The sequence below is a fragment of the Anopheles coustani genome, chromosome 2 (genome assembly GCF_943734705.1).
Source record: "Anopheles coustani chromosome 2, idAnoCousDA_361_x.2, whole genome shotgun sequence".
Taxonomy (NCBI): domain Eukaryota; kingdom Metazoa; phylum Arthropoda; class Insecta; order Diptera; family Culicidae; genus Anopheles; species Anopheles coustani.
Genome location: NC_071289.1, coordinates 39,058,696 through 39,080,007, shown reverse-complemented (window position 1 = coordinate 39,080,007; position 21,312 = coordinate 39,058,696). Strand labels below are relative to the sequence as shown.

Genomic DNA, 21,312 nt, shown 5'->3' with positions numbered 1-21,312 from the left:
AGCACATGGTCCAGTGTTGCCAGAGAGATAAAAATACATTACAGTAAGTAACAGAATTATCTGTACATGATTTGTGTTTGGAACGTGTATTTCAGATTCAGATTTCATTTGTAGGTCTTAAACTACGAAATTATTCAACGATCTTTATGCGTAAATTAACAGCATTTAAGTCGGTCAAAAAATTCAATGGTGTTTTTGCAAATAAGTGAAATTGTAATGCAACCTGTTTTATTTTGCATGTTTGTTTTTGACAACTAATGATGTAAACAATGAATGGCGCGAACATTCGGAACTCTTGGTTTAAAAAGTGTAAACATCATAGTTGGAAGGAATTATATTACCTCACAACACAGAATCGTCCGGTGGTGGTGAATGTTACGTTTTTCAAGAACCTGTTTAGCGCCGTTAAAACACTGCCTACAATTTCGATTCTTAGCTAGTGAATGTGTCTCGAAAATGAAGTACCTTAACGTGGCTGAAAAGAATGATGCTGCGAAAACCATAGCGGGTTTGTTGTCCCGTGGAACGGCTCAAAGGGTAGGTTCAAAGGGTATACTTGCTTATTCGTTGGGAGGAAGAAATCCTACGGAACTAACATCCACATTTACCCCGCACAGAGAGAAGGCTACTCACCGTACAATAAAATATACGAGTTCAACTACAACCTCCATGGCCAGAGCGTACAAATGATAATGACATCCGTCTCAGGACACCTGTTAAACTTGGAGTTTTTACCGAGCTTTCGTGGCTGGCAAAGCTGCAGCCCGGAGGATCTATTCGATGCACCTGTCCGCAAGTTCTGTCCGGAAAACTATGAGAAGATCAAGAAAACGCTCGAGCGCGAGACGCGCGGCTGTGCGGCCCTGATCATCTGGACCGATTGCGATCGAGAGGGTGAAAACATTGGGTTCGAAATCATCGAAGTGTGCCGCGCCATCAAACCGCAGATTCGGGTTTTACGTGCCAAATTTTCCGAAATCACCGCTCCGTCCATCAAGCGAGCGGTTGAAAACCTGATCCAACCGGACCAACGTCAAAGCGATGCGGTGAATGTGCGAAGCGAGCTTGACCTACGGATAGGGGCGGCCTTCACGCGCTACCAGACGCTGCGATTGCAAAAGATTTTTCCGCAGGATATTTCCAACAATCTGGTATCGTACGGAAGCTGTCAGATCCCGACGCTCGGTTTTGTCGCTCAGCGGTACAAGGAGATAGAAAACTTTATACCGCAACAATTCTGGAAGATAAAGCGTACGTCTTCACATTCGGTGCAGGTTTTTTTTTTTATAATAAATCTAATTTTTTTTGCTTCGTTTTAGTAACACATACGATCGAGGAACTAACCGTCGAGTTTCACTGGTCACGAAATCGGTTGTTCGATAGGCAGTGCTGCGAAGCGTACCTGATGCTATGCCAGGCCAATCCACTGGCCAAGGTTGTGAACGTTACGCAAAAACCGAAAAATAAATGGCGACCCACACCGATGGACACGGTGGAGCTGGAAAAGTTGGGATCACGTAAACTAAAGCTGAGCGCCAAACAAGTTATGACGATTGCGGAAAAGCTGTATACTCAAGGTAAAATGCTGGCTTCAAAAATTAATCTGTTATCAGGCCTAGGCATCCAGAAGCAATGTCCAATATCAGACTGTTCTACAATCTAATTTTTGATAGGAGGCTGAACTACGTAGTAGTATTTGTTGAATTATTTTTTATTAGCCCAATTGTTTTGCTGTTTGCTGTTCTTTAATAATTTAATATCAGAACCACTAAATCATTTTAAACGACCTACGTTTTAGAAATTGCATTGGTATCGAAAACATTTTCAAACCATTTGTTTAATTAACGGATCCACTTTATTAGCAACATGCTATCTTTGCATTTCGATTCCATTCCCAAACGAAATTGTGATTTAACTTTTTACATAATCATTTGAGTTTCATTTTTAACTGCATTAATACAACGCTTCTTAGTGTTCTTGAAGAAAATTCATAACTTATCTTATCATTGTGTTCAAGAATCGCTTATCCACGACCGAGTTTTTTTTTTTTTTTCATTTTTAATAATATTTTTCTTTATCTCTTTTCTCGCCCATATTTAGGTATTATTAGTTATCCGCGTACGGAAACCAACATGTTTACCGGGGATATGAAATTGGCACCGCTTGTGCAGGCGCAGGTTAGCAGCGACCGGTGGGGTGCGTTTGCCGAGAAAGTTCTCGAGTGGGGCGTCAACCCGCGGAATGGCAAAAAGTCCGATCAAGCCCATCCGCCTATCCATCCGACCAAACTCCCAACCAACCTGTCCGGCGACGAGTGGCGCGTGTACGAACTGATCGCGCGTCATTTTCTCGCCTGCGTCAGCCGTGACGCGACCGGCTCCGAAACGATCGTCAACGTGGTCGTCGGCGATGAGGAGGAGTTCAGCGCCTCCGGGTTGTGCATTCACGAGCGGAACTACCTCGAGGTGTACCCGTACGATCGGTGGAGTGCCAAGGAAATACATCCGTACCGCGTAGGCCACACGTTCGAGCCGACCGAACTGGGGCTGCACGAAGGATCAACGACGGCACCAAACATGCTCACCGAAGCCGACCTCATTGCGCTGATGGAAAAACACGGCATCGGCACAGATGCTACGCACGCGGAACATATCAACACGATCAAGGAACGCGGCTACATCGGTGAGCGCGATCGTGGGTTTCTCGTACCGGGCACGCTGGGGATGGGTTTGGTCGAAGGGTACGAAATGATGGAGCTCCGGTTGGCGCATCCCGAGTTGCGGGCCGGGCTCGAAGTGGACCTCAAGCTTATTTGCGAGGGTCGCAAAAACCCGGCCGATGTGCTCGCGGAACAGATCGCCAAGTACAAGGAGGTGTACCGGATCATGTCGCAAAAGGCGCGCGCCCTTGATCGAGCCCTTGGGGAACGGTTCAATCAAACGCCGCGAGATCCACCACCGGACGACGGCGGTGGAGGAGGTATATCGATAGGTGCCACGCCGATGAAGGAAGTTTGCAAATGCCCCAAGTGTGGCGAAAAGATGTGCCTCCGTCAAAAGCGAGACTCCACAGGGTACTATCTCGGGTGTGTTTCGTTTCCCGAGTGCAAAAACAACGTATGGTTCGATGATGCAATCAGGGAAATCAACGTTACCGACGACACGTGCGCGCGATGTGGCAGCAAAAAGTTGATCGTAAAGTTCCGTAACATGCGCTACTACGGGCTTCTGCAGAGTGTGTATATGACCGAATATCGGATGTGCATCGTTTGCGATGACAAGTTTCGCGAGCTGTTCAACATCAATGAGTCATCGGTGCGGCGAATTGCGGTAGTGCGTGCAGTAACGGACACGGCACGGGTTCCCCCAGCACGCCCTAATATCACACCATCAACCAACCTTCCATGGGGCGGTACAAACAATAATCAAACGGCCGGGCGAACGACTCAAGGTACAACTTCCGGCACATCCAGTGGCATAGGACGATCGAACAGTGTTCCTGGGGGTAACTCATGGACAGCTCCACCATCCGGAGGCTCGTCCAACAACTGGGGTGGAAGTCAACCGTCGAACCAACGCGGAGGAACTTCATCCGGGTGGGGCAAACCACCATCCAACGGTGGTAATGGGGACGCAAGTGGCAAACCGTCCACCTGGAACAGCGGTTCGAACAATTCCCGCAACTCGTTCGGAACCGCCAACGACGATGAAGAAATCATGTGCCGTTGTGGAACACCAGCCGTGCGGTTTACGGTGAAAAAGGATGGACCAAACAAGGGGCGACCATTTTACAGCTGCCCGAATCAGGCGAATAAGTGTGGCTTCTTTAAGTGGGGCGATGAAAATATACCCCCCGCGGGTGGCGGTGGTGGGGGAGGAATGAATGGCTCGATCAGTTGGGGAAGCGGGGGGCAGTCGGGTGGATCTAGCTGGGGGAGAAGTAGTAACGATGCCGCGTCAGGGTCCGGTGCGAATGCGGGACGGAAACGCAAATGTGGCATTTGTCGGCAGGAAGGTCACACAAAAAACAAATGTCCTCAGCGAGATGAGGCTCCAGATTATTGATGGAATAAAAATATTGCCATGCTGTTTTTATTTACGGATTTTCTTTATTATGGTGATAATTTTTTGTTTATCACATGAAAATGTTAATGATATTTCAATCGTTATGCTAACAAAACCAGTTTAAGTGAAAAATGGGTCGTATTCTTTTATACAAAAATTTACTACATATAATTACAAAAATGGTGTCGATGAAATGCACAATAAAGATAGAACATATTTAACTATCTCCTACTACTTCTGCCCATAAAATACAAATTCTGTTTAAATGTTATGTTTAATCTCATGTTAAAATATTTGTGATTGTCTGTACTTGGTTAATGTTTTTTTTGTTCAATACTCTTGAGCTTGATGAGAAAAATATTGCCTAACAAAAGTCTTTTGAGTTTAGAATGTTATTATGGTCGAGGAAAGGTGCATCATGGAATCAATTCTAAGCTCAATATTTTGCCTTTTTTTGAATTAATTTACATTGTAAAACTCTTTTGTCGATTTTAATTGTATTTTATTGCAAGTAATCTCATCAGATTATTTAAACAGCCATTGCAATCAAGGTATGGAACTCTCAACAACTGGATAATCAGATACAACAAGGTTGAGGATTTGCGTTCGATTCGTCATCCGATGAATGGGTGGTCCGTTCTAATACTCCCATTGATCTTCATCCGATGAATCGATGTAAGGTTCTAGCACTTCAATTTCTTGCGGTTCTAAATCAGGGTGAGTTGAATCATCTATTTGATTAGATACCTTTTCATGCTTTGTCGTTTTCATTTGCTTTTTTTGAAGCAATTTGATCGTTTCCCAAAGCAGTTTTATTTCTTGAGCCTTGGCTTCGATAATTGCATCTTTTTTACTACACAATTCACACTCGAGTATTGAAGTATCAGCGGGCCCCGTTGTCTCTCCACGAATGTTCGCCTCGTTACAAGTTTGCTGCTCTTCACTTGTAATCTTCGCATTGCATGTAATTTCCTCGTTAGGTGCAGTATCCTCGTTACATGTAAATTCCTCCTTTTCTGACGCATCCTCCGTTCTATCCAATGGAACCTGGCAATCCAGTGAACGTCTTCGTTTTGGATACGATATCGATGGAACCGCTAAAGAACGTAGATAAAAATAAAAAAAACTATTTTTGTAAAATTCGAAAAAAATTACTTACCATTCAAACGAAGTTTTCCTTGAGATGCTGGAATGAAATCTTCGGTTTTAAAGTGTTTCGAACAGACAGTTGAACACTGGGACGGCTTCCAGCCTTTGGGTTGCTGGCAAAACTGTATCCACGCTTCGAGCAGATCACTTGGTTCGGGAAACTTATGGAATGTGATATCAAGTTTGCACTTGGTCACAAAGTATCTATTGTTGTTGCAATTGATGGCTTCGCACTTGTACGCGGCAGGCAACTTATAGCCATGTAAAGTTGTCCTCGACACTTTGATGTTAAATTCTCGCAGGCATCGATCCGACAACTGTTTCAGTGAAATTGACCAGTCTTCTTCAATCCATGCCCGTACCTGAGCGATTTGTTCTTCGGATAGCTTCCGCTGTCGACGGCAACTGTTAACTTTACCTTTCTCGATTTTACCGGTTTTCAGATACTTTCGCACTATTTGCGACACGGTCCCTGGCTTCAATCCCGTTATCCTAGCAATTTCCGTAGTCTTCTTCTGATTAAGGTAGGATTTAATGATGCCTTTCTTTTCTTGGCAGGAAATAAACGTGCGTCTAGGCTTCATTTTGAATCGACTAGCGTTATTTTTGCTTACGGAAAAGGATGCAAATATTGCAATCAATGTTTATCAACAAAACCTCTCGACCGCATCTATGGATAGCTCACGATTTACGGAAAAAACAGGTTGTATACACGTTGTTTGTAAACAACGCTGTTGGTGTTTGTCTCGAGGAGGTCCATTCTACACTGGATTGGCCATATTAGACCATGCAGCGGGAGAAGGACGTGCAATATATCAACGACTAGTCAAGGAATTACATGAAAGAATGCAAATACGATATTTCTTCGTCATCATGTTATCCGATTTTACCAACCTTTCAGCCTTTGTACAAATTCGTTAATCACAATCGGGGAAACCTAGCAAGTCATGATACGAGTAATCGGCATGTTGTTAGTTCTCAAATATCTATTGTAAAAAGCTCACAATAGCCTAACTTGTTACAAAAAATCAATTACTTGGCCTATTTATTCACAAATCTTACATTTAATCGTAAATTACTGTAGGTCTTATGGAAATTAGCTATCTTGAGACTTTTGCGACGAGCCTGCGTTTTGTTGATCCATCGTTCCGTCACCGGTTTTTACGGATTTTTCTTCCATACTTGCTGCTTTAGCTGCTAATCGTTCCTGTTTTGCTATTTCATACTCTTTTAAATCACTAAGCTTGAATGTGAATGTTGGTATTTGCCGGCGTTGCATGGCTGTGTTTACGATACTGCGCCTTATTTCTGCAAGAAAGGAAGCAAGAAACGAATATATTAGTGAATATTAGTGAGCATTTATAATAGATGCATCACAAATCTCGGCCTTCACTTACCAAACAAATTACAAGAATTGTTGATGACCCCTAGAAGTAAATGGTATGCACCACGCTTCATGGAAAATAGAAGGTGTAACTATATTGTAATGTTTGACAACGCCTGAAAAGCCAAGGATACTTGAATCAGGTGTAATTTTCAAATTAATTTGGGGTATGTAATATTGCTTCAAGAAAAAAAATTTGAATTTGGAGCAGAAGTCGCGTTTCCGACGAATACAATACGAATAAATCACAAACCGATTATTTGATCATGCAGGTAGCTATTTGCTAAGAACAATGAATTATATAAAGAATATTAGACGCAATTGTACAACTGACAATATAGGATATAGAAGCATCTGTTTTACTGTTCTGGCGAAAATAGCAACAAAAAAACACTGTACTCTAACTACATATGAAAATCTGTTTTTATAAATTGGTTGAAAAATGAATTGGAAAGTTGATATTGAAATTTTCTTTCATAAAAAACTGACACAAAAAAATTATTAAGGTTTTTTTTTCTTTTCCATCGCATTGTATAAAAAATATTTCATCTTTTTCTCAGCGGTGTTGCTGTCTGTTATCATAATTTTGCCTTCTTGATATTTTGGATGCTCCCTAGTTGCATAGTTTGCTCACATTATGTACAGCGCATTAGGATACTATGGGCAATAGCTAAGTAATTACTTAAAACGGGATACACCGCATAAGTTTTCGCTTATAACGCTTATGTATCGCTTCAGGTATTGCCAAGCTTTCCTTCGTCTTGGTTAGCTCTACGAAATTCACATTTGCGTTAAACCACCCATATTGTATCATTAGAAGCGATGTTTCTACCTGGTTTTGTTATTGAATTAGTGTCTCATGATGGGTTTAGTTTTGTCTAGTTGTAAACTTTGTTGCTTGTAGCAGTCACATATAAATAATGTTTCTAAATATCGAATTACTCGTGAACGAAGCGTTTTCTTCAGCCATCAGGAGGCACTTGATAGCCATTAGACGTCTACCAACTTGATTTACTTATCGTCTCGTCTCTTATTTATCTCAATTAAATGCATACTGCTGTTCCTCTACTCATACTCTTTATAGTTCATAGTCACGGCTGTTTTTACCTTTTATTGTCATCTTAGCTAGTTTCGTTTACGCTACACTAGTACCTTGCATGTGCTGATTAATCATTTGATAAGTCCTTGGTTTTCTACCGATGCTCATGATGCAACGCTTCTCAAGTTCATTCCTAGGGCACTCCAATAAACATTCTTTCACAGCCGTGGTCGTATCCACATTTAACACATCCTTTCCCTTGGACTTTCCTTTCATATTCACATATTTTACGCATACTAAGACAATGAATAGTTTGTTCCTCTCAATCATAAAGCATATAACTCAGTCGTTACATCTGAGGAACGGATGCAACGAAAGAAGCATAGAAAAATTTACACAAGAGCACGAGAATATTCGTTCGTGTTAATACATTCAGTGTTAGGATATGAACAAACGCACAGTTTGCACTTATCTACTATGTTGACATATGTATTTGTTCGCTAGCCTGAACTCAGTCAACTAGCATTGTGTTAAGGCCGCCAGAACAATGTTCCTGTTTCGTTAGTTTTGATTGTTTTGGATATCACTGGAAAATTGAGACACTTTCTGTTCCGATTATCTCATCGTTTTTTTTTCTCTGCATATTTGTCTTCTTCACAGTCAATCACATTAGTTAGTGCGGCCCCGACGTACGTGCTGGAATGGAGACTGACTCATCATCTACTCCTTCACGGTGCGCAGTGATTTCGACACATTTCTCCAACAGTCCATATTTCCAGCTACCGTTTCATTACAGTCTTATGCGAAGTCCTGTGATGGGCGGTTCTGTAATGGAAATGGTATGAAAGGAAGAGCGGAAGAATATTATCATTATCAGTTACCACGTGTAGCATTGGCATTGAGAAAAATGCTCTCCTGACGGTAAAGCCGCAGGCTGTTTCCAATATAGAAACAAAGCAAAACCAAAGCTGTGCCAATTCAACCGACAATAAACAGCAAACAAAACAGGCACAGCATAAAAAAACAATATAAATATTACACACCCTACACGAGTGGTCCAAATGGGGGGTCATTTTGAAAATCCTTTTTACAACTTCGTCCTGGAACAGACCCAGCTTATTTTTCTTTTTCAATAATCGCTGTTCCTTTTAGTTCTACAAAATACTAGTCTAAAATAAATTTAAAAAACACACAAAAGTGAGCAATGTGACACACTCCATGAAAGAATAATCGTGAAAAAAGGGAAGATAAACTCGGAAAACTTACCTCAGCCATATTTTAGGAAACCTAACGCAACACACAACATCACAACAAAACTCAAACTCTACAAGTGTAATTGATGGAAATATATAAAAATGCAAATATTTAAAAAACTAAAAAAATAAAACCAGCACAACATGAGCACACATTTTAGAATAATTTGAAGGAAGGCAAAAGTTAGTGAAGTTGACTATTATTAGGTAAGGATGAGAAACCCATTCGGTGAGAATGGAAAGAAATGTGAGTGATGAAGGTTTTAGGATAACAATTAAGATTAAATTACTTTTAATAAACACATATTTCATACATACCTTTTGTGGAGGGGTTTTAAAATTATGTATTCCACTATAAGATTGAATTTGTAGTTGGCAACTTATTAATTATACAATACTTTCAAAAACAAGGAAAATTAGTGGCAATTTGAAATAGCAACGAGTTGGATCACGGAAATAGATGAATTTACTGTTTTTAATCCATCTTATTAGAAACAAAACATTTGTTTAAGAACATAAACTAATTGAAATATAATACCAAATCAAGGTTAACAACGGAATACTAAAAGAATATTGTAAAAAGCGAAGACTCGTCTCTGAATTTCTGCTGTTTGAATCCTGACATAGTTCTCCTAACCCATAAACAATAAAATAGAGATGCAGCACATGCTTCGGTACAACACATGACGTTGGGTTAGTGTAACAAATAATAAAAGAACAGAAGTCTGTGCATCGTAGAAATCTACGAATAATAGAAATGTACAACTATACAGTACTTACCACAAAACTAGAGTACAATATATAATACAATGAAAAACACCTACAACAAAACTAGAATAAGTTTTAACTTGCAAAAGTGAGAAAAAGGAAAATGTTTGATTCCTAAGGAGCCTTCCTAAGTTAGTAGAATCATGCAGTATTTAACACGCGCATACCAACGAAAGCATAAATCACAAAAGCATGAAAAGTTATTTACCCCAGCTGTGTTAACAATTCGCATACTCCTGCTCCCGTCTTTCAGTGAACCAGAAACAAGCGATTTTGGGAGAAATAGATGGGCAGAGGGTAGAAGGGCAAGGGCATGGAAAATGGGATGGCGGCAAATGTGTGCACATCTTCCGGCAGGCCGCGCACGGCGATTGAACGGACTTTGCCCATCAGTAGCCGAACCGTTGGCGCGGTGCATTGCGCTCTAGAATTCCACCGACGGCGGCGGCGGTCGCGGACCGCTTTCTCGTGATCAGCGTACTGGATTTCGAGTGGTTGCTTGAGGTTGTGTGTGTTAAGTACCTGAATATGGACGAGGCGGATGTCGAACGCGACCAGGTTACCAGCAGATTCTCACCTCTTCGTTTCTCTTCTTTATACTGCAGCGTCACCCGCACGCCCTCGCATGGCCAGAGGGTGTTTTTGACGACGCGGTAGGTGAACCTGTACGAGGGGAACGGGTAAGCTTTTAGAACTGGTTTTACATTTGAAAGACCCCTGTTGTGCGAGTCTTGGATGGACACTTACCGTGGCAGTAGGGCAAGTACAGCGGTTAGCAACGTTATCAGGTAATACTGTATTGTACTCATGCTCATGTGGATCACCCAGTAGTTCGATGGCAGGCCGAAGCAGGTCACGCAAACCGAATTGTATGCAAACGCAAACGCGTAGAACGACACGAGGCTGATCGCGATCGACAGGACGTGTAGTATGGTCTGCAACATGGAAAGAAGGAAGAAATCGATTACCACCCAAAAACCAACTGGACGAAAGCATCCGGCGTCTCCACACCTACCCATGATTTTATTTCTATGGCACAATGTAGCAGCATCGTAAACAGGCAGGAGGACGTGATTGTCGTCCCGAACACCCATATGTCCACATCCGAACCCCAGTACGCTGCCTTCGCTACGAAAAATATCACCAAACTTTGGTACACGGCGTCGAGCATCACTATCCAAAATGTTGACCATTTGTAGCCTTTCCCCCGGCGACCCTGGGTGGACGCAAAACAGGGATAATATTTAACAATCCGTATATCTTGGCTTGTCGCAACGATCCCCTCCGATCAGCTACTTACGTGTTGATATAATTGTGGATATGCTAAAAGTAGATCATCTATGATTTTCTTGTCGTACACTCCGATCGCCAGCGGTGGCAAGGCGGTAAAGAGCAGGTTGTAAATCATCAGGTACACCTCATCGATCATGACGGCACCGGAGAACCCACAGTAGAACTGATACCAGAACAGAAGGAACACAAATGCCTGCAACAAATCGATGCAATAGAAAGCGTTAGTAACACACAAAGGAATTCACACAGCATTAAAACATGAATTCATACCGCATTTTTGTAGAAAAAGTAAATGATCATCCGTGCCAAACGATCGTAGTTCCAGTGGCCATGAACGAGCAGCAGCTTCTCAAGCATTTTGAACTTGGCAATCGAAAAGTCGGATGCCATCACCGCCTGCATGCCCTCCTGTCCGCAAATACCAACACCAACGTCGGCCATCTGTAATAAGAGTGAGATAGATGTGAGTTTAGGTTGTATGATCGTCTCCAAATCAGTTTATAATCAACTCGGTCAATCAATGTATTGTTATAATATTTTTAAGCATTACAATTTTGAAAACAGCAATGTCATTCACCTTTAAAAACTATACGTGATTTATTTTTTGTTAAGTTATTCGTTTGTAGTTGATGATGAGTATATAATTTTCTTACATATATTATGATTATTGCGAATGTACGTTAAAAGAATCAAACAATTTTAAAAATATGTAAAAGATTATATGAATTCTGGAGCACAAAGCAAATGAAAAAAGGCTGCCTTTCACTTCAACACCTGCTAGTCAATGATTTATAAAGAACCCTATGCAACGTTCACCTTATTGCTTGTGCAATGCTTGTGTTCAAGTTTAAAGCAAAGCGGGTGGTATCGAATCAATTTTTCATTACCTGTATCATGGAAACATCGTTCGCCCCATCTCCAATCGCGAGCGTACTGATCCGGAGTTCCTCCTTCACCACCTTCACGAGGAACGCCTTCTGGAGCGGGGTCGCTCGGCAGCACAGCACCGAGGCGCAGTACCGAGTCAGTCTTAGGAATGGCTTGGTTAGGTTCGACCGCAGGTCCAAAATAAACGTGAGCGTTTTCCCATCCACGACGAGGGCGCGCGTTTTGTCCAGCTGATCAAACGAATCGGCATCATCGATCGAGGTTCTGCCGCCGTTGCTGTTCAGCTGCTTTTCGATTTCGTTCAGGTAAAAGTTGATGGACGCCTCGGCCGAGTCACGTGAACGTGCGGTCAGCTTGAGGATATCCATCTGCGAGTTGAACAGTTTCGCCGAGTACGCGATGTTGATGGCCGTTTCTGCTTTGTCGCCCGTGAGCACCCAGATTACGATGCCGGCCTGCAGCAGCGAACTGATCGTCTCAGGCACGCCCTCCTGCAGTCGATCCTCGATGCCGGTTGTGCCGACCAACGTTAGTCCCCGCTCGAGCGCCGTGAACGATTCGCGGATCTTACGCTCCCGGTTTTCCATGCTCAGTTCGCACTCCTCGTGCTTGCTGTACCACTCGCTGAAATCGGTTGGGTCTAGCTTACGCTTGGCCATCACCAGCACGCGCAATCCCTGGCGTGCGTAAATGTTTAGCTGATGTTGCGTTTGCTCCCGCAACCGATACTCCTCCGAGCCGGGTGTACACGGTACCAGGTTGGGCATGATGCTACTGTCGGCGCCCTTCGTGTACAGCACCACATCCTGCGTCCCGGAGCGCCGCACTACGACCGACATGCACTTGCGAGCGGAGTCGAATGGCAACACCTTCAGCATCTCGTACTCGATCACGCCTTCGCCTGGTACGCTGACGAGGACATGGTTCGGACTCCGATTCACCAGGCAGCAGTCGTAGCTGAACGCAGCATTAACGAGCGCCAGTTCATCGGGACTTTCCGCCTCGTAGATCGGTCGGCTGGCAGCCGGAGACGTCGTCGAGGAGCCTTGTGAGAAGGATTTGTGAAACTTTGCCGCCGCACCGCTGCTGTTTGTGGACGAAAACCGATTCTTCACCCCTCCGGTGCTCGTGCCGCTGCCCGTGCTACTCCGGTCGGTACTTTTGAACACACTGGCCCCACGCGAACCACTCGCCACGTTGCTTAGCTTAGCAACGAGCGATTTCACTCGGGCCGTAGGTGTGGTCATCGATTTGATGCGCATAGGAGGACTCTCCGACATGGGTGACGTTTCGGCCGAGCTACTGATCGGGGATAGCGATGGCACGTGGGTCGTCTTGAGGGGCAGCGAGCTGGGCGCACTGGGCGGCGGAGACGGTGTGATCGAGCGGGACTCGGTGAGCCGCGCGTACCGATCCCCAACCGATGCGTTCGTCTGCTCGGCCGCTAGCGGTAAACTGCCTCCGTCCGAGTCTACCAACGCCGGACGAACAAGCGTTACGCTCGTGTCGCTATCGTTCAATTCTATCACACCGCTTGCATTCATATTGTCCCGGTGGGGAGTAGCGCTTACCACCACCGTGTTGCAGATGGCTAGTATGAGGAAAAACTCCTGTATCTGCTTGCCCACCGGCTCACAAGAAGCCCCGTCCGTACCACCCATTCTCGCTTCCGGACTCGCCTCCAACGATGATTGCGTGCTGCCACGAAAGTTTTCCAGCAGACTAAGATTTGGCTGCAGGATCGGAACCGGAGCGCCGATTTTATTCATCTCCTTCTCCTCCTCCGTCTCCGGATGGTTGTAGTCGACGCCGACGATTGTGCACCGTCGGAATATCATCCGGTTCTCCGTCAGCGTGCCCGTCTTGTCGGAGAACACGTACTGTATCTGGCCGAGCTCTTCGGTGATGTTCATCGCCCGACACTCGGTGCGCTTGTTCGAGTCCGGATCGTACAGCTCGGTGTTGTTGTGTATGTGGTAGACCTGCATCAGCTTGCACAGCTCGATCGTAACGTACAGCGACAGTGGTATCATGATCTGCAAGATAATGACAAACGTCCAAAAGGCTAGCAGCCCCTCGTAATCGGGGCTGATCTTGAACGGGAGAAATGGTGTCCGGAATGTGTCGTTGTTGGCATCGCCGTTGCCCTCGGTCTCGTCGGAGCCGTCGGCGTAGAACGAAAGCCACAGCTTGCAGCCGACGGCACCAATGATGCACAGCACGATCAGGATGATAACGCACCTGTGGGTGGGAAAATAAATATTTAAATAAGTGAGTTCAAAGACATACATTTGGTGAGCGAAAAAAAAATATTATAAAACTCTAGCATACTAGCTTCCTATTTTTAATTCTATTAGATTGATTATATCAGTAAAGAGAATCGCTACATCTATTGTCTTCTCACAAGAAAGCAATCAATTTGGCAACCATATTTAACACATTCTCATTTCTTTACAAACCTGATTTTTTACTCTTGAGTTCAGAAATAAAATGCTTGATGTTTTGACCACTACTTTATCGATAGAAATATTCTTTGTCTACGATCTCAATAGAAGAACTAATCTACTTTGTTCCCCTAATGATGCATTGATTTTGGAAAACTCTGCAGTAGTACCAATGCAGTTTAGCAACAAATGAAAAATGTCATTCAACATATTAAATTATACCAAACAGACAGGGACCATTTGGCACGTACCATATCACATCGAGGTTCATCTGCTGCTCAATCCGGGACCGCTTGTATCGTGGCCCGCTGTTGTTGAGCATAGCCTTCGTCTCATGACCAGCGTACACGACGATTCCCTCGGCGTAGTCCGTGTTCTAAAAGTAAGAAATTCAAAACGGGTGTCAAACACAATTGAAAAAAAATCCAACCACTCGAATCAAACCAATACCTTGAGACGGCTTTCCCTTAGCAGTAGACAATCCGTCGAAACCGGAACGCGCTCGCCCGAGGGATGAATCACCGCACCATGGAAGCGGTAAATCTTCGTCGACGGCGCGTCCACCTCGATGCGGCTGGTGAACTTGTTCGGTGCGAAGATGTGCTGCTTCTCCACGAATCCACGTACCACCTGCGAACGGGGCGGACATTAGTTGAAGTGAAGGTTCGCATTCGAACCGTTTGGACGTATGCATTATTCGGCACACTCACCTGCCGTCGCTTCAGGTTGGTTTCGCCGTCCAGGTCGCATGTGTCGATGTAGCAGACGCCGTGTGGGTCGCTGGACTTGAGCAGCAGTATGTCGGCCGGGACGGTCTCGTTGTTGGAGAGGTGCACCAGATCGCCGACGCGTACATCCTGCCAGAGGACCTTCTTGTACCGCTCCGATTCGCTGAAAAGAATGCGAAAAAGAAAGTTACACGTTAGACATCATTATCGTACAATGACATCGACGGACCTCTCCCGGCGACCGGAGGAGATGGTTTATTCTCATCACGTTCCCGGGGTGTGAACAGTGTGGCGCGAATTTTCCTTTCCTATCCGACGACAAACAACCAAACCGGAACGTTGTGTCGTGAGGATTTTTTGTGGTGACCAACACAGAATGTGTTAATAGATTAATTCATACGGTCAAAAGTTCACAACTACATTCCGTCCCAGCGCTGGACGCGATCGGTCCACGACGTATCAGCGCGTAAGGCGAGGGCACGCCTCGAACTACAGTTAGGAATGTTTACAATATCTTCCGCCTGTTCGATAATCATAATTCAAGTCGCGGGGCGATATACCCAACTTAGGAGGGGACTGGCGTCGTCGTCGTCGTCGTCACCATCGTCGTGCTCGGTTTGCGAGTTAGAATTTCAAGCACGTACTGTGTGTCGGGCTGTTCGCCTCTGAGTGTCAAATGGGTCAACTACAATGTCTTTACGAGTTCTTGGTTCAATCAATCACGGCCTTTATCTGGGCCAGTTCTGGATCGTTGTTCTGCTGCTGTTATCGAGTTTTGAGTTTTCGAAAACGTTAAAAGGGACGCGAGCGAACTTGCAGTTATTGATCACGTGCCGAAAGCGTTGCTGACATTCATATGAGATTTTTCCACCGCACACTACACTACAAAGTAAGATAAAGAATCGAACTTTATATTGATAACACGTTCGCATTCGTTTATATTTTAATGGCTTCGTGATATATTAGCAACCACCAGCAAGTGTAACGGGGATTAATTTTCATTTTTCTCATACAAAACAACGGTGCTATTGATGGGGTCGAGAACGTAATCATTTCGATCGCCACTACTGGGGCACGAAACGCTTTAATTATTCGTTTTATTGAAGAATGATGTTTTCGGAAACCCGCCTCTTTGCCCGCCAAACCATGCCGTTGGCATTTTCCGAAACGTATGCGACGACGTATGAAATGTATCCATTATTATTTAACCATCTATTACTCGACGTTCCCTCCCATGGTCACCCAAAATTGTCCCCTCCTGCCGTCGTGATCTTTCCTGCGCCGAACAAGAACCGACCGTTACAATAAGACCTTGCCCGCCCGAATAATGCCACCCTTCCATTCTCCATTCGAGCATGATAGATGTTTTCCTTCGATTACTTATTCAATCATTTACCCACCGGTTCGCCCATCGTGCAGCAGGGGCCGCCGCCTGCTGCCTGTCGGAGTATCGCCATCAATAATGCATTCATCCTCGCTGGCGCGGATTTATTTGCCCTCTTGCCGACCGAACGGGCAGACGGACCCTGAACCGGGTCGGACCGACCGACCACCGTTTGCAATGCATTCCAGGTGCCTGGGTGACATGTGTGGATGGATCCACGGCATGACGCGAGATGCAGAACAACAGGAACGACTATGACCGTGTGGGAAATTCCGCTAGATGTCAGGTTGGTATGTAACTACTGTGGGTTATACCAAAAAAACGGGACGATCACGTAGTGCCCTATTAGCGAAAGTAGCGTGCCAGGACACGGTCAGATCGATACCAATGAAAGTTGCATACCGTTTATGATGGGAAATCATCAAACGAGACGCGGGGGAAAAAATTGTAGCGAATGGATTCTTTCACATTTCACAGGCAGACCCTTGAAATGTCAAGTGCCGCAGCGAACCGGGAAAACACTTGAAACTGGTACGCCTTTTGCATCGAGTGAAACTAATGGAAGCAATGTTTTCTATGCTCCACTCAAATAATCATAAATAGGGTAAGAGAAAAAGTAATAGAAATGTTAGTGGAGAAAATGCTAAACCAACTGTTTTCGTCGTTACAAATGATTGCTACAATCAGTGTGAGGTCTCACGAATTTATCAAAGTATATAGAAAACGGCTGTAAGATACAATTTCAATGTTTAAAACCCAAATTCATTTTTGATCTCAATTTAATGGCACGGGATGAATAAAATAGACTTCTATTGCACACTGTGCTGGACAATTTATAGACCAATCGATGTTTTGCTCAACATTTTGCGTAACAAAAGATGTATCATCAACTCTAATTGTCACTAACAATTTTTTTCCAAGTTTGACGATTGCCAATTTTAAACTATCAAATGGTTTATTAACTACAATGAATAGAGATTTTTTTCAAATACTTAATAAACATACATAAAACGCTTCGTAAATTGGTTACAAATTTGTCATTTTACACATGCGCTTGATTACGAAAACACTGACGCTTATCCTTTTTGGTAAACATGGCGACAAAACTTGTTTTTACAATTCCATTGTAAAGTGAAATAAGTAAGAGTTTATCATCTCATAAACCGGTGGTTATGGATTCAGCAAAACTAATAACATGTTCAATTCAATCAAAACTAAGGACAAGCAAAATGCGGAACGAAACAAATAAATGTATGTTGCCAAATAACTACATTACAAAGAAGTGAAAAGCGGACAACAACAAATCGAACAAATCGCCACGACATTTCCCGCAATTGAAGATCGAACCGCACCGAATCAATAACATACTCGCGGCCAATTTGGCCGTCCCATCGGTGGCAGTGCGCCACTACATCTCGCTGCATTGGCTGCTCAATCTGGCCTCTGACATTGGCACGGTTGCGCGCCGGCATCGTTCACGGAAGAAGAAAGTGAACGAGGCGCGTGTGGAAAAGTTCAATGTAAACCGCGTGGCGATGGTGCCGCTTCCGCGCACGAAAAAGAAAACAACCCCCCGGCAACATGATGATTGCCATCGCTCGTCGGCCACACAACACACCATCCACCAACGCCGATCGCGTGGCTTCTCCTGGACGCATGCCAGCCTGGGTTCGCCCGCGTTCCGTGGTTCTGCGGTCGCCATTTGATTGATATTTACTGGTGTGACACCGAGTTTGAGTGAGCTTTCGGTTGGCTCGACAATTCTGCCTTCGCGGGTACGCTCCATTTTTCCAGCGGACAAATTACCGTCGCAAGCATGCCAGCTTTCCCCACCCCTTCCGGTGTACCCCCATCCCCGCCAGGCGTACACGACCGTGAGCAGTAGTGCACCAACAGGAATTTAATATCCAGCTGCACGGAAAGGTGTTCTTCAACGCGGACGATAGCCTCCCGCCGGCCGTTCCAAGGTTTATGCTTATATGTGCGCGACCGCCATGCACATGCCAGGGCAAGCTCGGTCTCAATGTTCCCTCGTGCCCGCCCGTCTCATCGGCCCATACCGGGGTCGCTGAATCATTGAAGTTCAATATGGAGTGCTGCTTATTCTGACGTACGGTGCGCGCAAATGCCAGGAAGCAATTGAACATAGGTCGTGGACACACTACATACAACATGGTCACGATGCGGAAGGTTCAAGATTACAAGATTAAGTGTGTAGCAGAGGAAGGTGTAGAAGTTTCCAGTGTTTTGGTTAGCATAAAAAATTACTGTGTTTCGTATGTGTTATTTTGTAATATAATAAACAAACAGTACAATGAAATACACCGAGAATAAATTTAAATCGAAAAGAAATGTGGATCATCCCATTCCTATTTTCAAAACGCTATAACTTCATTATTTTTGAAGATTTTACCAATCTGTAAACTGTTACTTTTTAGATTATTTGTTGACTATCTTTTGGCGTTTTTGGGTTTTCGATGCATTTCTTCATCATTCTGGCTAGTAGCTCGGTGTAAAGCAAATGGTTGAAATTGTGTTTATTCAGCTTTTATTTATTCAAAATCTATAATGTAGGTGTGCGTTAGAAAGTTAGTATGTTGAGGAAAATTTCAAAACTAAAATCAAATTTTTATAATTATAAATGACGCCATAAATTAACCACAAAGATCGAAAACAATGCCACTTCCCATAGTAACGTGTAGTTAAAATCCGTTAATTCAAGGTCAATTTGTGGCGTCATTTGTAATCTGAAAAATATGAAATTATTTTTAAAAATTGATCTAATATGTAAGCATTATAGCGCACACTTTTTTTTTGAATCTAAATGATACATTTTGAAAAAAAATAAAAGTTAAAAAGAATTAAAATTCGATTCGCATCGATCAAAAATAAATCAAAAAATTAAAAACGCCAAAAGATAGTGAACAAATATACTAAAAAGTAACAATTTACCGATATAAAAATTTTCAAAAATAGTGAAGTTATAGCGTTTTCAAAATAGGGATCAAAATGACCCCTAAAAAGCATTCGGGCAAGCTTCCAAATCAATGTCTTCTAGTGTTAACGCCTTTTTTCTTAATTGGTTGAAGTAAGTGTTCATCGCATTAATTGTAACATCTTCTTTCTTTAGAAACGCGTTTAGAAACTGACTTATGGTTTGTTTTTCTAACTGATGCACTTTAACAACAAGGACTAACTAGAGTTTAACTCAATTTGGATTCTCAAGGGAATTTATACGTGTTTTTTATCACTCGTAATGACGACTGTCGAACAATGTCAACGTTTACCGTAAATAATAAAAATGAGTTATAATTATCGAGCAAATCGAACTGCTCGTTGCCCATCACCAGCCTCATGGTAAACACACAAACAATTTTTCGAACGATCAAGAGAAAGGTGAAATTATTTGTATGTCAGTGTGCTTAAGCATGCAGATGATGAATGGTGCGTAATGGCGGCGGGAACCATTTACTTTCACTGGCCCACGCTGACCGGCTGACTGACTCGGCGAGTCGGTATGTGTGCCGCGAGTGTATGTATGTGACTTCCGCACATTGCCATTGCCGGAACATTATGCTCACGTGACGGAGGACGCTGGTTGGAGTCGCTGAGCATAGCCCATCATATAAGCAAGGGAAGGAAAAGAGAAAAAAAACCCGATGCCCTCGCTAGGTTTCCCCACCCATCCGCGGACACTGGCACACCAACAACGCTCGGTCATGGTCATCCATCGTCGGGTCCGCACTGCTGCGGTGTCGTGAAGGTAATTCGCTTTGCCGAACCAAAGCAGGGGGCTCTCCTCACATGCCGAGCGGGCGGGACACGGAACGGGGGGACGGTCCGGTAGGGCCCTTCTCTGGGCGCAAAATCAACGAAAGCCAAGTGGTGACAAACGCGAGTCACGCAATGGCAGAAAAAAATGCTGCAGCTCAAGCCCTGGCCAGTCGTTAGGTTTTCGGTGCAACAACGCGCACATTTCCTACTCGATTCGGGCCCCTCCACCCCCCCAGGTAGGTAGTGTGTGTACGTTCACTTCCGGGAGCCGTTGTGCGAAACGAATTGAAGGCGGCCGCGGACCGACCTTGAACCGTGGCAGTAGTTAGTAAGCAACCGGGAAAGGAGAGGAAGGTCCGGTACCAGTATGGTCGCGATGAAACGAAACGAAGCAGCAAAACTGAACGAAAAAGAAAACGAGACCACAAAAACAGGTTTTTAGCCATCGATTCGAGCCGCCAGTGCAAGTCTCGGTTCTGTGTGTGTGTGTCTGTATGCCGCCTTCGATATGCACTTCCAATGCCGCCCAAGTTCAGTTCCGGCAATGTGGCTCGGCAGAGAGGGGTTGGGGCCCTGGCCTGGGGGAGGGCACTAATTGGTGCGGATATTGGAGTGATTCGGTCACGTGTGCTCGTGCCCAGCGTAAACGCTGATCCTTTTTTCCGCCCTACACGTTCGCTCACGCATGTGACACGATGCCAAAACGGTGGATGACGAACGGTCGGCAAAGCCTTATCCACCACATGGGGGTAACTTTACATTGTTCATGCCGTGTTTAGCCCTGCTCACAATCGCAATTCGACCACAAAGTATCCATGTGTGTCTCTTTGTTGCTTTCTTGTTTGCTTCTTCTTCTTCTTCTTGGCGTAACGACCTCTTGGTCATGCCTGCCCGTTAAGGGCTTACGAGACTTGTTTCCCTGTTGTACGTGGATAGTCAGTCCTCTCGTACAGGGGAGGGTCCGGTCTCGGTTGGGATTCGAACCCTTGCCGTCGAGGTGCTGAGCCTCGGCGCTCATGGGCCGATTTTCTAACCGGCGCTACCGCTCGGCTGTCGCGGACCCCCCCCCCGCGGCTGTGTTTCTTGTTTGCGTTTAACTTGATTTGGGAAGAAAAATGTTTACAAAATGTTTACTTCAATCGAT

General features: G+C 44.4%; 3 protein-coding genes across 7 annotated transcripts in view; 1 reads left to right on the top strand and 2 right to left on the bottom strand.

Moving 5' to 3' along the window:
* The first annotated feature begins 365 nt into the window (after positions 1–365).
* LOC131263291 (DNA topoisomerase 3-alpha) lies at positions 366–4,287 on the top strand. Its single transcript, XM_058265467.1, has 4 exons — positions 366–537; positions 618–1,251; positions 1,320–1,577; positions 2,101–4,287. The coding sequence occupies exons 1-4, from the start codon at positions 373–375 to the stop codon at positions 4,062–4,064; spliced, it is 3,021 nt and encodes a 1,006-aa protein (XP_058121450.1). The 5' UTR covers positions 366–372; the 3' UTR covers positions 4,065–4,287.
* LOC131263292 (uncharacterized) lies at positions 4,122–6,689 on the bottom strand. 2 transcript variants are annotated; one of them, XM_058265468.1, is made up of 3 exons: positions 6,611–6,689; positions 5,224–6,521; positions 4,122–5,161 (listed from the first exon to the last, which is right to left on the bottom strand). In XM_058265468.1, the coding sequence occupies exons 2-3, from the start codon at positions 5,795–5,797 to the stop codon at positions 4,704–4,706; spliced, it is 1,032 nt and encodes a 343-aa protein (XP_058121451.1). In that variant the 5' UTR covers positions 5,798–6,521; positions 6,611–6,689; the 3' UTR covers positions 4,122–4,703. The 2 variants fall into 2 exon arrangements, with proteins under 2 accessions (XP_058121451.1, XP_058121452.1); XM_058265469.1 differs by having other exon boundaries at positions 5,224–6,514; positions 6,611–6,687.
* Positions 6,690–7,111: 422 nt separating this feature from the next.
* LOC131261866 (phospholipid-transporting ATPase VD) overlaps positions 7,112–21,312 on the bottom strand; it is a 48,872-nt gene continuing 34,671 nt past the window's right edge. For 3 of the 4 annotated variants that reach the window (XM_058263711.1, XM_058263712.1, XM_058263713.1), the window contains exons 4-13: positions 14,993–15,173; positions 14,733–14,912; positions 14,534–14,658; positions 11,838–14,079; positions 11,221–11,391; positions 10,958–11,143; positions 10,673–10,873; positions 10,405–10,592; positions 10,180–10,320; positions 7,112–8,461 (exon numbers count right to left, since the gene is read on the bottom strand). In XM_058263711.1, the coding sequence (XP_058119694.1) occupies positions 8,416–8,461; positions 10,180–10,320; positions 10,405–10,592; positions 10,673–10,873; positions 10,958–11,143; positions 11,221–11,391; positions 11,838–14,079; positions 14,534–14,658; positions 14,733–14,912; positions 14,993–15,173 (3,661 nt within the window). In that variant the 3' untranslated portion in view covers positions 7,112–8,415. The remainder of the gene's footprint in view (positions 8,462–10,179; positions 10,321–10,404; positions 10,593–10,672; positions 10,874–10,957; positions 11,144–11,220; positions 11,392–11,837; positions 14,080–14,533; positions 14,659–14,732; positions 14,913–14,992; positions 15,174–21,312) is intronic. The other variant, XM_058263714.1, reaches the window with a different exon arrangement.